General features: G+C 48.9%; 3 protein-coding genes across 3 annotated transcripts in view; all 3 read right to left on the bottom strand.

The window, feature by feature from the left end:
- Positions 1-339, bottom strand: part of FGF8 (fibroblast growth factor 8) — a 6,395-nt gene extending 6,056 nt beyond the window's left edge. The window contains exon 1 of the mRNA XM_007940026.2: positions 143-339. Coding sequence (XP_007938217.1) covers positions 143-339 — 197 coding nt within the window. The remainder of the gene's footprint in view (positions 1-142) is intronic.
- Positions 340-5,625: 5,286 nt separating this feature from the next.
- NPM3 (nucleophosmin/nucleoplasmin 3) lies at positions 5,626-7,446 on the bottom strand. Its single transcript, XM_007939931.1, has 5 exons — positions 7,329-7,446; positions 6,896-6,981; positions 6,540-6,659; positions 6,171-6,264; positions 5,626-5,741 (listed from the first exon to the last, which is right to left on the bottom strand). The coding sequence occupies exons 1-5, from the start codon at positions 7,444-7,446 to the stop codon at positions 5,626-5,628; spliced, it is 534 nt and encodes a 177-aa protein (XP_007938122.1).
- Positions 7,447-13,784: 6,338 nt separating this feature from the next.
- Positions 13,785-16,526, bottom strand: part of OGA (O-GlcNAcase) — a 31,125-nt gene continuing 28,383 nt past the window's right edge. The window contains exons 15-16 of the mRNA XM_007939928.2: positions 14,666-14,825; positions 13,785-13,921 (exon numbers count right to left, since the gene is read on the bottom strand). Of these exons, the coding sequence (XP_007938119.1) occupies positions 13,785-13,921; positions 14,666-14,825 (297 nt within the window). The remainder of the gene's footprint in view (positions 13,922-14,665; positions 14,826-16,526) is intronic.

The following is a 16,526-nucleotide window of genomic DNA, read 5'->3' as shown; positions in this document are numbered from 1 at the left end:
GCGCGCCAGCGGGAGGGCGGGGGCGGCGGGGTGGGCACCGCCCCCACCTGGGCCTGGCCCCTCTCGCGCTCGGGGCCTCGGACCCGCGGGGATGCGGCCCCTCTGTGTGGGGCCCCGAGCCCTGGGCTGGGGCTCGCTGCACCGCCGGTGCGCCTGAGCCCGACGGTGCCCGGAGCCCGGTCCCCGCCGTGGGATGTGGTCCGCAGATGCCTCGGAGCCACTAACTGTGCGCTCTGACCCGGCCTGTGGGTGGCGACGGCCGCTTCGAGAGACTGATGGGCTGTGCATCCGTCTCTCGCGCAGTGCGTGTGTGCGCGATGGGGGAACCCAGCTCCCCATCTTTCCGCAGAGCGCCCCGCTCTGCCTGTCTCGCGGGTCTCGGTCAGTTTCTCAGGAGGCCTTGAGCGTGAGAAATGCCTGCGCATTATCGCCATCACCTGAGTCCCGGCCCTTCCTTCTCCCCACACACTGGGCTGAAGCTTGGGGGGACCCATGAACCCCCTGTGTGGAAAGGGGAGCCCAGAGGTCCCTGAGAGAGCTCACAGTCACTGTTTCGCAAACCAACTGGCTGAGGGGGCAAAAAGAACGACTCTCGGCTGCTTGTCTGGAGTGAGGGACTTGCCTCGGCTGCCCAGCGTTTTCCCTGAGTCTTTTTTGCGTTTAGCAGATACTTACACAACTACTGTGTACTAGGAACGAACTTGTGCTTTGCGTCAACTAGCTGGGGGGCGGGACTCCCAAGAAGGTAGGGGCTCCTCTAAGCCTTTCTTTGCCCCCCAACTCATTGCTTCTGTGCCCGAGCCAGGCTCTTCTATGGGAGCAGCCTGGGTGGGTAGAGGTGCCCACAAGAGGTACTTCTGAGAAGCAGGCGCAGCCCCAGGTGCCCTGCCCTGCTGCCGCCTTCTCCTCGGACCCCACCCCCACCCCGGCCCCTGGGGGCAGGGCTGGAGGAGTTGGGGTGGTTCCCGGAAGCCATCAGGACAGGGGTGGCAGGCAGGCACTTGTTCAACAGCACAGCCGGGTGCTGCCTACCTTCCCTCTCCCTATGCCCCCCATCTTTCCCACTCAGCCATCAATGCAAACCCTGTGCAATGGGAAGATGGGAAACAGAGACAGGGAGTTTGTCTCCAGCTCTCACGGCTCCCTGTAGCCTCCCTGCACCTCCCTGTTAGCCCTTCCAGTATTTGGCTCATTCAGCTGGCTTTTGCTCCCACCAGCCTCCAGGCAGGGCCCAGGTCTTACTAGTTTGGAACTTACAGCTCATGACCCAGAGCTGGGCAGGGTTATTCTGCAGTTTGTGTTTGTTGAATGAATGAGTGAGGACACTAGCTGTGCTTTCAGAACTTAGTCCATGTGCATCTTCCCCAGTGAGAATTGTATCTACCTCTCCCAACTCAAAACTCACTGCCATCGAGTCATAGCGACCCCTCCTTGGGTGTCCGAGGTGGTATCACTACAGAAGTAGATTGCCCAATCTTCCTTCCGAGGAGTGGCTGGTGAGTTTGAACCCCCAGCCTCTGGTTAGCAGTGAAGTGGGAGGGGGACACCTCCCCAACAGATAGTAATTGTATGCACCACCATTTATTTGGCTTGTATCGGCCAAAGGTTTGGTGGTGTTTCCTCTCAGCTCTCTGGGAAGTGGGCCCAACAGGGGAGAGAGAGGTCAGGCCAGCTGCAGGTGTTCACAGCCCAGGACCGTTCTTTTCCCTCATTGCTCTCCTCAATGTGTCATCACTGTCTTAGTGGCCTGTGTGGTGACTTGTTGAGTGTCTGCCTCCCTGCCAGCCCTGGAATGCAAGCTTCAAGAGAAGGCAGAGAAGATGGCTGTTGCTCACCATCTTAACCTTATGCCCTGCACATAGTAGGTGCTTGAAAATGTTCCTTTGATTGCATGAATGAGTGGAGGGATGGAAGCAGGGGTGGGCACTTCCTGAACGAGAGGGGACTTCTCCGCAGTGGAGCCAGCCCCTCTGAAAACAGTCAGATGGGAACAGCAGAGAGCAGGACCCAAGCAGGGCTCAGGGCCACCAGCCGGTGCTTAGTATATATGTGTTCCTGGGGTCCCAGCCAGGACGACTCAGGGTATTTGTCCCTCTGGTAGCATAGTGGCTAAGGCACTTGACTGATAACCAGAAGGCTGGCGATTCAAACCCACCAGCCAGTCCTCAGAAGGAAGATGGGGCAATCTACTTCTGTAGTGATACTGCCTTGGAAACCCAAGGAGGGGTCACTGTGAGTCGGGTCCGACTTGATGGCACACAACAACAACAACAACAACACAGAGGTGGTAGATGGTGGCTTAGACTAGCCTCGGTCTGGTCCTGGTTCTAGAGCCCCCAGAAGGTTCTAAGGACCCTGAGCTGAACCCCAATGATCTTTATCTCCTCACCCCTCCAGAGGAGATGTGCCTTCTGGAGCCTGAAGGGGCCGAGGACAGAGTTTCACACTCGCACCTTAACCTCTGCCACGGGGTCTCAGCAGGAGCAGAAGGCCTTTTACACTTGGAGACCCCCCCCCAACAACCGCACTCTCACCCCTAGTAATAGTCCATTTTGGGGGTATTCCTTCAGTCTCCCCCAAAGTCGGGGTCCACGGAGGCCAGGCGGCCAGGCAATGGGGACACCTCCTGCAACAGGCGCCCGTTCTGCCCCGGCGCAGCCCGGTGACTGACAGATGCAAATGTTGGCCGGGGCCTCGGCAGGCCGCTCCCTCCCTCCCTTACTCGCTCGCCTCCCAGCCAGCTCGCTCCTTTATCTTATCAAAGCCCCGTAATTACAATTGCTATTTTGTTTCCGCGAATCTGCAATCAGAGCTCCCGGGCCCTGATGAGGGAGCGCCTGTCAACCTGATCGCTGAGTGACAGCCCGGCCACCTTCCCTGGCCGCCTCCACACTCCGAAAACACAAACACACACACACACACACACACACACACACTGCAAACACAAACACACACTCCTCGCCAACGCAAACACGGCCTCGCCGGGACCCAAACACACACCTTCTGCCTCTTTCCAAACGCACCCTTGGCCCCCCACCCGACGCGGGTCCCTCAGATCCCCGCCAGCCGCGGCCACCCCGACGGCAGCTTGCTCGGCTGCGCGCCCCCTGCGCCCGGCGTTCAAAGCGCCGCGGACTCCCGCCCACCGTTCAAATGCAAATCTCCCAGACTGCGTTAAGCACTTGGGGCCCCCGTCTGGGACTCCCCCACTCCAGGGAGCCCCGAGTAAGAGTCTGCTCTTCCTCCGGCGGTCGGCAACTCCGGAGTGCGCCTTCAGCCCCCGCGCTCTGTGGCCAAAATGAATCGGCAGCTCTCTTACTGTCCGCTTGAGGGGGAAAGGGTAGAAGAGAGTACCGGGGAGGGAGGAACCCCCCACGGGCACCCGAACTGGCCAGGAAACTGCGGGGCCAGGAGACAAATGTGGATTGGGCCCCCACTGCGGGGAGGAGCGCGCTCAGCGCCGCCGGGGCCTCAGGAAGCCCGACTGGCACACAGGCGCTGAATGCACCGAGCCATCAGCGGCGTCGCGGGGGGTTAATATCCGGGCGAGGTCACGCGCAGGGAGTGGGTGGGTCAGCTTGGGAGGCATCCCCCCAGAGATGACTTTTCGCTGCACTCGGTCGGTCTCCCGCGCCTCCAACGAAGCACGTGCCTAGAAGTTTGGAGGCTGGCGGCGAGAGGAGGAAGGCAGGGGCATGAACGCCACCACTTGCTTCTATTCTAACTCGAGCCCTTCCCAGAAATGAATGAATGGATGGATGGATGGTTGGATGAATGAATGACTCAGCGCCTTCTCTTCAGCCTAAACTTTGGCAGCCCAAATCTCTCTCCAGGCACAAAAACCTGGCACCACGGCGCGCACCTTGAGAGGCGGCCTGGGAACGAAACCTTCACCTCTTCTCGGCTGTTTCAGCCTCACCCACCAGAGGGCGCCAGCTGCCCGTCCCCGGGTGCCAAAAGGAGGTCAATGGCTCGGAACCTACGGTGCCCTGAATCCCTGGCTCCCTGGTGAAAACATTTCAGGAAACTCCTCGTGGAGCAGGGAATAGGGCACTAACTGACCACTGCAACACAAAGAAAGGCTTCTTTTTCCTTTGTCTTCAACATAAGAAGGGAGGTTGAAAAAAGGACCCCTGCTTCTCACCAGTTCCTCAGGTAGCTCCTTTTCCAGGGGTGCCTACTGACAAGGAAGGGTTTTTCCTGTTGTGGGGACACTTCCTCCAAAGTTGACTTTACCTGCATTACTGGCCCCTTCCAGTTATCTAGGACCCACTCTCACTTGTCCACTGACTTCCCCAGCCACTGGTACGGACAGCGGCCTGTCCCCAAAGTCCCTGGTCTCTGTCCATCCTTAACCTGTCTGGCCCCTGGCTGTCTCAGGAGGTAACCTTCTGTTTGTTTGTTTGTTGGGCATTGACACCCCCTCATCAACAGAGCTGCTGAACTGTTGACCCCAAAGCTGGTCACGCACACTCTAAACACACCATGTGCATTCAGTCTTCCTGGCACAGCAGTAGCTAGGGCCCAGAATCACCCAATTCCCAGGAACAGAGACCCCAGACCAGCAGGATGCTGGGGGGCAAGAAGCCCTTAGCCCAGGAGGCAGATTCCCAGGGGCTCCTCTCCGTCCCCATATGCCAGGCCACCCGGATTCTGGTTTCCATCACCCAATCTGGCCAGCCCCTTCCATCTGGCCCCCAGAATCAGGTTTCTAAGGGCCCAGCCCTGCTCAAGACCGCCTGCAAGACTCAAAAGAGGAGCAAAGGCTGGCCTCCACCCGACCCCTCCCAGCCCTCCCTGGGCCTGAGCCCCTCATGGGGCTAGGGATGCACATTCCTCAGGCAGCTTAAGCCCCCTTATCTGTACCCTGCCCATCACCCTGAGTGCTGACAGAGGCCCAGACCCTTGTTTGGACACTGATAACCTCCTGGAATGGTCGCCCCCACACACCCACAGGGCTGGGAAAGGTCTGGATGTTGGGAGGTCTTCTTCCAACAAGGGACTTCAGGCCCAGGCTTGGGCCTGGCCCCAGACCCTGGAGATAGCAGGATCCCACATTTCCCCAGACTACCCCAGGTCCAGGGCCACCCTTGGTGCTGCCACAGTGCCACCTGGTGGTCCCTAGGGGAAGATCAACCCAGCATGGGAAGAAGCTATTCAAATGATTTTCAAAAAAATAAAAAACACATGTCATTTTATTTCAACCTTTAATCCAAAAATGTAAAAAGGGCTAAAAATGTGTAGTCCTGAGCTTCACCTACTGACCTCCAATCCTCGTGGGAAGGTGGGGGAGAGGGTCAGGATAGGAGTTCATTGTTCCTCCCACCCCTAGAGAAAAGGAAAGCCCCAGACATGGTTGGGTCTAGAACAACAGGGCTCTATGGAGAATGGACCACCTTTTCTCCAAGCACCAGCCCAAGTCCCCCCCTCATCCCTTGCCCCAAACCCTCCTCTTCAACGGAGAAGAAACATTTCAAATTCTTGAGACTTGTCCAGGAACATGGTGCAACAGGCTGTTGCTTGACCTAAGAAGAGACAAGGTGTCAGCATCTAGACCCTACCTGCTCCTTCTGCTCCCTCCCCCAGCTGGGTCCCACCCTGCTCCTCCTGACTCACCAAGGAGAGTTAGGGCCTGCCCCTCTGCTTCTTGGCAGGCAGGACAGGGCACAACTCAACTTCCTCCTCCTCACTGTTGTCTTCCTCACTCTCCTCTTCCTCAGAGACATCATTGCTTATAGTAACTGGTGGGCAGGCAAGCAGAAAGGGGGAGAGGAGGAAGGCTGATGCCATTCCTCCTTCCTACCACATGCCATTCATTGGGCAACCCTTAATTATAGCCCTTGTGGTAACAGGTCTGCAGGAATCCTGACCACTTAGAGCTTATGGTCTAGCTGGACTGAATCTCACCCATCAAAATGGGGGCCAAAGAGCCAAAGGAGTGCAGGGCAGGAGCTGAAGCAGCGGGGCCAGGTTCCCTGAAGGGGGAGGCCCAAGTAGGACGGAGGGGTGGAGGACACATGATGCAGGGGGCACTGCCTGGGGCAGGGGGGCATGTAGGCCCTGTAAGGGGACTGCAGTGGGAGAAGAGAGGATGGAGACGGGGCAGGTGTGCGGGAAGGCCTGATGGAGTAGACCACAGGCAAAGGAGAAAGCCCTTCTCTCACTCTCACCAATCTGGTGCCGCCCAGTGATCCGCACAGGGCCAGAGCCTGACTTCAGGCGGAAGGTTACAGGTGGTTGAAGCTGGAAGTCATCCAGGCTGAGCTGGAGGAAGAGGAGAAAGGCTTGGGTCTTTCCTGTCCCCTTACTGTATGGTGGAAAGTCCCAAAGCTTTAACTCTCTTGTCACACCCCTCCCTCCTCCCAGGTCCAAAAAAAAAAAAAAAACAACTCACTGCCGTGGACCCAGGCGGTATCACTATGGAAGTAGATTGCCCAATCTTCCTTCCGAGGAGTGGCCGGTGGGTTTGAACCGCAAGCCTTCTGGTTAGCAGGCAAATGCCTTAGGCACTATGCTACCAGAGCTCCCGAGAAACTCACCATGGGTTGGCAGGACAACTTCAGGTTGGCCACAGGAACTGCAATCTCCTGATGGTCATGGTTCCGGGCCACAACTTCCACCACATTGCACTCATCCTTGGCCCCCTCCGTGAGGCAGAGCTGGGAAAGGTACACAGGGTTTCTGGGTCTCCTCAAAGGAGGCTTGAGGTGGAGGCATCTCCCCTAGAACTTGCCCAAACTCAGAGGTGCCTGGATCAACTTGCAGAGCAGCTGTCCATGCGGGAGTTAGACGGAGGTGACTCCGTGTAAAGGGGGGCGGGGAGAGGCCCACCCAGTGCCTGCCCAAGCCTATGCTTTCTTTGCCACCCACCTCTCCCTCCCCACCAGTCCCTCACCATGGTCAAGGCCAGCATGTGCTCGGCATCATCCTCTTCCTCTACCTTGAAGGTGAAGGAACGGGTGCCACCGGAGAGCTCACAACCTGGGAGAGATAACTAAGTTGCATAAGTGTGTGTGTGTGAGGGGGGGACATTTAATCAAACCTCTGTCACGTGTAGCCATCGACTGACCGGCCAATACACACCCACCAGACGTCCCTTCTCAAAAAACACCTAGGGCGCTCGGCCCTGGGCCCCGCCCCGCACATCTGGGCCAGGCGTCGCCTCCTGCCTCGCAAGCATCCGCGTAGCAGGCCCGCTCTTGTCAGGGTCTGCAAGGTAGCCCACCGTCCCCACCCAGGCTGTGCACTCGAATGGATTCCTGTTCTTCATCCCCGCCGCTTACCGAGGCCTCCCCAGCGCCACCCTCATCCCTTCCTCTACACAATACCGAAGAAAAAACTGTCCATAGTGACTGGGGCCGGGACGCGCAGACCCCCGATACCCCCAGCCCGGGTTCGGCTCTCCTGGCTGAGGAACGCTAAGGCGGCGGCGGTGCCGGCGGCCATGCTGCAAAGACCTTCTGCAAACTCCGCCTCCGACACGTACAAAGCAAGTGACACACCGCCAGTTCCGGCCCAGTCTCTTAAAGGAGACGCTCCGACCGAGGGAAGAAACCGAGGCGGAAGTTGTTTCTGCTCCGCTCAAGTCTCTCCGAGGCGGTCGCGGCTTGTTGAGATCTGTATGTCAAGAAGCATGGATTTGGGGTTAATGTTAACGCCTTTGCTTATTTCCAGGACCAAGGTTCTCTGAAGGCGGCTGCTGCCTCCATTTTCTCTAAATCCTAGCATCCTTTAGTCGCCCACTCTTCTAACCCTGGGTAAGCTTCATTGAGGCATGGAAGACTTTCCTACTCCCTTCCCTAGCAAAGGTGGGTTGCAGGGCAACCTGAGTTCCTACAAAAGCAAAGGAAGTGCGCTCACAGCTTTGTACTTGGCAGAGCTTTTGACCCAAGTGAAGCCCAGGAGTCTGAAGACTTTCAGCTCCAGGAATTTCCCCTCTAACTCAGCCCAACTCCTCCATCTTTATAGTTTAAGCACCTCTGGTAGCTTAGTGCCTAAGGCACTTGACTGCTAACCAGAAGGCTGGCGGTTCAAACCCACCAACCACTCCTCGGAAGGAAGGTTGGGCAATCTACTTGGGTAGTGATACCGCCTCGGAAACCCAAGGTAGGGTCGCTATGAGTCGGGCCGACTCCACGGCACGTACCAAGAACAAGTTCCCGCCCAAATGACCGTGCACCCTTTCTATACCGCAGACTTGCCCCTCCACCAACCTTGTGTTTGAGCCTCAGATGCTGGCCTTGCTGTTGTTGCTGTTATGTGCCGTCGAGTCGGTCCCGACTCATAGCGACCCCTCCTTGGCTCATAGCGAGCCCTCCTTGGGTTTCCGAGGCAGTATCACTACGAAATAGGATTGCCCAACCTTCCTTCCGAGGAGTGGCTGTTGGGTTTGAACTGCCAGCCTTCTGGTTAGCAGTCAAGTGCCTTAGGCACTATGCTACCAGAGCTGTTGTTGCTAGGTGTCATCAAATCCGTTCCATAGTGATCCTACCTAAAACAACGTAACACTGCCAGGTCCCGTGCCATCCTCACAATCTTTGCTGTTTGAACCCATGGTTGCACCTATCTCATTGAGGATATTCCTTTCACTGACCTGCTATTTTACCAAGCATAATGTCCTTCTCCAGGTGCAAGTCCCTTCTGATGATAACATATCCAAAGTACATGAGGTGAAATCTTACCATCGTCGCTTCTAAGGAAAATTCTTGCTGTACTTCTTCCAAGACAGATTTGTTTGTTCTTCTGGCAGCCCGTGGTATCTTTAATATTCTTCACCGACACCATAATTCAAAGCAATCAATTCTTTGGTCTTCCTTGTTGTCCAACTTTTTCATGCATAAACTCAAAACACCAAACTCGCTGCCATCGAGTCAATGCCTACCTACTAGCGACCTCCATTGGGTTCTCAAGACTAAATTTTTACTGAAGCAGACTGCCTCATCTTTCTTCCATAGGGCAGGTGGTAGGTTGGAACCATCGACCTTTTGGTTAGCAGCCAAATGCCTTCACCACACCACCAGAGATCCTTTTTGCATGCATATGAGATTTTAAATACCATGACTTGGGTCAGGTGCACCTTAGTCCTCAAGGTGACATCTTTGCTTTGTAACACTTTAAAAAGGTCTCTTGGAAATTTGCTCAATGCATTAAGTCATTTGATTTCTTGACTGCTGCTTCCATGGGTGGGCATTGATTATGGAGTCAAGTAAAATGAAGTAATTGACAACTTGAGTCTTTTTTATCATGATGTTGCTTATTGGTCCAGTTGTGAGGGTTTTTGTTCTCCTTATGTTGAGGTATAATCCATATCAAATTATATTGTTATAATATTAATTATATTTATATATTATTATATTAATAATATATCTAATTATTATAGGAGCTCTGGTAGCTTAGTGCCTAAGGCACTTGACTGCTAACTAGAAGGCTGGCGGTTCAAACCCACCAGCCACTCCTCAGAAGGAAGGTTGGGCAACCTACTTCCGTGGTGATACTGCCTCAGAAACCCAAGGAGGAGTTACTATGAGTCGGGTCCGACTCGACGGCACATAACCACAACAACAATTATTATTATAGTCTTTGATCTTAACCAAGTCTTCATTCTCAGCAAGGTTGTCTCATCTATATTTGATCATTTAATGAGCCTTCTTCCAATCTTTGTATCACATTCTTCATACTCCAGCTTCTTGGATTATTTGCTTAGCATACAGTATGAATATGGTCAAAGTATACACCCGACACACACCTTTCCTGATTAAATCATGTGATACCCCCTTGTTCTGTTCAAACCACTGCCTCTTGGTCTATGATAGGCTCTGTGTGAGCACAATTAAGATGTTCTGGAATTCTCGTTACCTACAATGTTATCCATAATTTATGATCGACACAGTCGATCTCTGCAGTCAGTAAACCACAAATAAACATCTAATATTCTTTGCTTTCAGCTAAGATCCATCGGACATCACCAACGATGTCCTCTTCTGAATCTAACTTTAATTTCTGTAAGTTCTTTCAATGTACTGCTGCAACTGTTTATGAATTATATTGAGCAAAATTTTGCATGATGATATTGTTAGGTAATTACCACATGCACATATCACCTTTGGAATGGACACAAATACAGACTTCTTCCAGTCACTTGGCCAGGTAGCTGTCTTCCAAATTTCTTAGCATAAACGAGTGAGTGCCTCCAGTGCTGCATCCATTTGTTGAAACATCTCAATGGGTATTTCCTCAATTCCTGTTGCCTCTTTTTCCCAGTGCCTTCAGTGAAGCTTGGATTTCTTCCTTCAATACCATCAGTTGTTGACCATACATTTCCTTCATCGTTGAATATTGAGTAATTCTTTTTGGTATAGTGACATGTGTGTTCCTTTCATGTTCATTTGATACTTCTTTCATCCTTCAGTAAGTATCTTACCCATTGAATTCTTCAGTATTCCAACTCAAAGCTTGAATTTTTTTTCAGCTTGAGAAATGGGGAACATGTTCTTCCATTTTGCCTTTCTAGCCTCAGGTCTTTGCACTTTCATACTTTGTATTAAATCATTTGTTATTGTGATCTGGGTGTAAATTTACTGAGCACATTTATCACCATAATACTTTTAATGCCGCCCTTTGAAAGCTTCAAGGAGCTCTGGTGGTGTAGTGCCTGAAGCACTTGACCGCTAACCAGTTTAGTGGTTCAAACTCACCAGCCACTCTGTGGAAGGAAGACTGGGTGATATACTTCCTTCAAGATTTACCGCCTTGGAAACTCAAAGTGGACCGCTATGAGTCAAAACTGACCTGATGACTCAAGTTTGGTTTTGCTTCAAAGCTTCTGCTCAACTTTTACTCTCTTCCATTTGCATTAGCGACTTTATGTTCAAAAGCACGTTTGTCTCTTCTGACCCTGAATACTTCAGCATTTCCTTTTTAATGACCTTTTACTTTTTTCACGTATGAGGTCCTTGATGTCATCCCACAACTCATTTGGTCTTCTGTCATTAAGTGTTCAATGTGTCAAATCTATTTGCTGGCCTTGTTAACAGAGTTTAAGTTAGTTCAGACGTGGGCCCAACCACTATTCTGGCAGGCCCACCCTTTACACTTTCTTTGAACCTGATTCCTCAACAGCCCAAGCACATCCTTCGCCTTAGATTCTTCTACATCTCACACAATTTGTGTTACTTCTCCCATCTTTCAACGTTGGGCCAAGAAACAGGCAAATTACGTGTTCCCTATCCTATTACTGGGGAGCTCTGGTAGCATAGTGCCTAAGGCACTTGACTGCTAACCACAGGCTGGCGGTTCAAACCCACCAGCCACTCCTCAAAAGGAAGATGGGGCAATCTACTTCCCTAGTGATGCTGCCTCAGAAACCCAAGGGGGGGGTCGCTATGAGTCAGGGCCGACTCAACGGCACATAACAACAATATCCTGTTATTTGGCAGATACTCTTTCAAACTAGCTTTCCTATTTTACTTCCAGGTTATAAATTTCAAAGAGGTGGCTTGGCAGGAACTGGTCTGCTTTTTAAGGCTATTGCCCTTGTAGAAAATCTGGAAGGAAGCCCTTTACAGGGATGAGAATGGGGAAGGCTGCCTCTAATATCCAGTCTCAAACCTGGGACAGCTGTGGCGGTAAGGAATGTCTGCCTGTAAACAAGATCTGCTTGTAGACCTGAGAAAAGGTGGAAGGCAGGACACAGGAACCAGGTTCACACAATACAACACTACACACATTCACTTCAAGTTTTATTTTGCCTCTTGCATGGTCTTCACATAGTTTTACAGTTTGTTTTCTACAGAAACTGAGATGTGATCAAAACAATAAAAGTGTCATTCCAACCTTAATAAAGATTCATAACCATAAAAGATGTCAGCATAGCTAGCACTTTATGATCCTACAGTGATGAAGGTTTAGGCCTGGACATCTGTTTCACAGTTTACCATCTGTGACCAGAAGACTGGCCAAAATGATTATTAAAAGCCAAGATAAAGCCACAAGCAAACTTGATTTTTTTTTTTTTTAATTCATGATTCCATAGGAGGTTGACCGTAAAATCTTCCAGATAAAATGCTAGTGTTGTCCACTAGTGTATGAGATACACTCAAAGGGAAACAGTATCTACTAGGGATACTCCCTCTTCACTTCCCCTCAGCCTTCAAAAATGCAAACTTGGATCCAGCTTTCCAACATGCCTTGTCTTTCTATTAGTTCAAGTTTCTACTCTGAAAATGAAGAGGCTTCCTTCCTTGCCTTCTTCTCACCCACTCAGTGCACTCTCATGCCCTGATTAAAGTCAAACTTGGTATAAAGCTTTAAGGTTCCTTCAAAGCCCACTCTGGCGGGACTTCTATGAAGGAAAATATTTCATGTTTCCTTCTCCTTGCCCCTCACCCCTCACACAGCTCAAAGTTAAACAGCTGATGCAAAACTGCAGGGAAGCAAGATAATAAAATTCTGTTATGAATCTGTGGAGAAGTCAGCCAGCCAGGATGAAAAAATGACTCCTGCAGAGATTACCTGCCAGCCTCATGCTCAGGCCCCTTAAAAACATCAAATCCAAATTAAAATACATGAAGCTTTCAGAATCAGTGGTTAAAGGAGGAAAAAAGTTAATCGTAAAGCATTGATTAAAGTGTGCTCATTCTTTCTTTTTAAAATTAGATACAAACATGCAAGAATAAAGAGACACTGATTTAATAAAACCAGTACTAACAGGTCTTAAAAATTAAAGGACAATTGATCTAAAGGAATGGGACCAATTAGTCCCTGAACCCTACTTGACAGGTGTCAAAACTAACATTTCACATGCTGACCTGCTATTGAGGTTAATTACCAGAAGTGACTGTACTTTGCAACAGACTGAGTCCTAGTTACAGAAGTTAGGCTTTCGTACCCCAAATGGTCATACCCTAGCCCTAGGTGGGAGGCACTTTAAAAAGGAAACTTCTAAAGAAAAAAACAAATTAAAAACCCCCACATAGATATAAGTAAAGCAAATCTATGTTCCACTATGATTTACATTATTCAAAGTGCCATCCTGAACTAACACCCTTTTATTTTCCAGAAAAAAACTAAAAACAGTAAACACAAAGGATAACCAGGTTACAACTAGTTTATATATACAAAGAAATTTACAAGTTTGTCGTTTTGAGGCTTTTGCCCCAAACAACTGCACATTTGTCCCTACAAAGCACAACATGCCTGAACCAAAAGTCGCTACAGGAGACAACTGGCCACGGCTTTACGAAAAGCAGAAAAACGGCCAAAAACTGAAATCACATATTCAGCTTAAACTAATGTGACAACCATCCCACTTGGAATCCCCACCCTGAAGACTCCAAAACCCACTAAACCATTCTTATCTCTGCCATGTACCTCCAAAGAATGAGAGACATTTCATTCAATAAACCGAGAAGGATGACAGAAGTGATTTTGATTACCCTTAGGTGAGAAATGCAACCACACTGGTGCAGAAAACAGTGCTGACTACATTTATTGAAGACCACCCCCTCCCTCCCTATAAGCCTATGTAAGAGGTCTTGGCACCTAACACAAGACCCAAAAAGAAGGCCCATCCCTGTTTCATATAGGATTTGTAGCAATACTATTTTCTTCCAACCAGTGAGTAGTCTGAATGTGTGATGGGTCAGTTTTACAGTCTTCTTTGTTTCTAATCCAATTTTCTGATTGATTTGTTGCCACTCCAGAAGCTGAACTGTATGAAGACCCCAACCACCACCCACCAAGTGGAGTTAAAGAGACTTTTGGACAGTTCACAACGCCAATACGTGTCACAGGCTCCGGCCAAGAATAACCACATCCTTTGGAAAGCCTTCCATTTTTGCAATTTCAAAACAGCCTAGCTTGCTGTAAAATTCCAGAATTCTTTTATCATCTGGTCTCACTTCACAGAAAGCCCCCCTGGAGCCTAGAAATAAAACAAATATACAAGATATAAATAAGTCACTTAATTAGTAGAATTATGTGTGTAAACTATGAGTAATCTTTGTGGTACAGTGAAGCACTTGGCTGCATAGTGAGTGAATCTCTTCCCCAGAAGGAAAAAAAAGAAACAAAAAACCTGTCAGAGGAGAGGGTGTAAGAACTCTTTAAGGCAAAGAACACCTCAGTTCAAAGTCACATTGCCTTTGAAAAAAAGCCTGCAGGGCAAAGCCTATTTCAGCATAATAGATAAGCAAATGTGCTACAGATTTGAGGCACACCTCACACACCTACGTGGTTTCGTTCCAAGCACAATGCTGAGAACTGTGCTTCTTCACAGATACAGTTGTTTAAATTCCTCCACAAAGGGGACAACACTAGGACTCAAACGTTTTAAGGATGTAGCAACACCCCAGAAGCATGTGCACATATCAGCATCCCCTCAGGCTTCAGCAAACTACTTGTTTTTGTATGGCCCAATGGCAAAAAAAAATATTGTTATGTTTTTAAAGGGTTGTTTAAAAAAAGAAAGAATATGCAGCAGAGACTGCATGTGGCCACAAAGCCTAAAATACTATCTGGCCCTCTTGCACCACAAACACTTCAGAAATCAAACCACACATGGTGGGGAAAGGAGCATAAATTCACCTCTTCTTTTTTTTCCATCCTATTAAGACAGTTCTGTTCCCACTATGCGCAAACACCAGCAACTCCACAAATACATACTCACCATTAGCCTTGAGTGAAGATAGGAGGCAAGCCATCATGCTTTTGGCCACACTTGGATCAGTTACTTTTTTATGAATATCCATTTTAATCAGGGAAGGAAAGTTGGCAAGGAAAGTTTCTGGCAATACTTCCTGTTCTTCATGGAAACTCAACATTATTTTCTGGAAAAAAAAAAAAAAAAAAACCTGAATCTCTTGACTTTCAGGAGCTATATATTATGTATCTATATATCTATCTATATATCCCAAATACAGAATCCATCAAACAGGACAAGGAAACCAATATTCAGTAACTCTTCTTATCATAATTATCATATGCAAAATGAACTAGTTTGTAATTAGCTGAAGCATTTTAACTTTTAAAAAGTTTGACTAAATATAATGTGGTATTCTGGATTGGAGCCTTTGGAGCAAAAAAAGAACATTAGAAAACTGGTGAAATTTGAATAAAATATGTTTAGTTAAAAAGCAATGTACAAATGTTGGTCTCTGACCAAAAAGCTATTGCCAAGTTAATTTCAACACTCAGTGACCCCACATGACAGAGCAGAACTGCCCCACAGTTTTCAAGGCTGTAATCTTTACAAAAGCAGACCACCACATCTTTCTGCTTGCAGGGTGACTGGTGGGTTCAAACTGCCCACCTTTTGATTAGTAAATGACTACTTTAAACACCACACCACAAGTGTTCTACTGGTCTCTTAAAAACAAAGCCCATTGCCACTGAGTCAATTCCAACTCACAAAGACCCAGTAGGACAGAGTGGAACTGCCCCATAGGGTTTCCAAGGCTGAATATCTTTACAGAAGCAGACTGCCTCATCCTTCTCCCACAGAGCAGCTGGTGGGTTCACACTGCCCACCTTTTGGTTAGCACCTGAATGCCTTAACCACTGTACCACCACAGCTCCTTATTAGACTTGACAAATATATGATGGTAATATAAGATGTTAACATAAAGAGAAAAGGGTGAGAGGTAAACAGGAACTATGTAGTCTTTGTAACTTTTCTGTTCATCTAAAATTCTTCAAAATAAAGTGTATTGAAAAACATTTGTAATAAATGCTCACAATCATTAGCTATTAGAGAGATGCAAATCAAAACAACAATGAGATACTAGCTTGTTCCAGCACTAGTAGCAAAGTTCAACAAGACAGAAAATAACAAATGCTGGCGAGGATGTGGAGAGATTGGGACTCTCGTACACTGCTGGTGGAACTGTAAAATGGTACAACCATTGTGGACAGCAGTATGGCAGTAACTTCAAAAGCTGGAAGTAGAAATACCATTTGACCCAGCTATTCTATTACTAGGTATATATCCTAAAGAAGTGACAGCCATGACAAGAACAGACATATGCACACCCATGTTCATTGCAGCACTATTTACAATAGCCAAAAGATGGAAACAACCTAGGTGTCCATCAACTGAGGAACGGATATCCAAACTATGGTACATACACACAATGGAATACTATGCAACCCTAAAGAAGAATATAGAATCTGCAAAACACTGCATAACGTGGATGAACTTGGAAAACATTATGCTGAGTGAAATAAGTCAATCACAAAAGGACAAATATTTATTTGTCCGTTATTGTAAAAGTCAAGGAAACATTTATCTATGAAAGTACATTTTCTTTGTTGGTTACCAGGGGTGGGAGGGGAGGGGAGGAACACTGTTAGACAGATAGAGATAAGTTTTGATTTGGGTGAAGAGAAGGGCAATGTACCAAATGTGAGTGATCAATATAGTGGATAGTGGCATTGAGGAAGAGAAAGACACAGAGAGGTATGTGGGAAGTACAGAGAACAAAGATGAACCCTTTTGCACATATAGTACGGCGTTGTCAGTGAAAGCAAAC

Source organism: Orycteropus afer, unplaced genomic scaffold (assembly GCF_000298275.1).
Source record: "Orycteropus afer afer isolate SDZICR_OR568_19922 unplaced genomic scaffold, OryAfe1.0 scaffold00064, whole genome shotgun sequence".
Taxonomy (NCBI): Eukaryota; Metazoa; Chordata; class Mammalia; order Tubulidentata; family Orycteropodidae; genus Orycteropus; species Orycteropus afer.
This window is presented reverse-complemented; position numbering and strand designations above follow the sequence as displayed.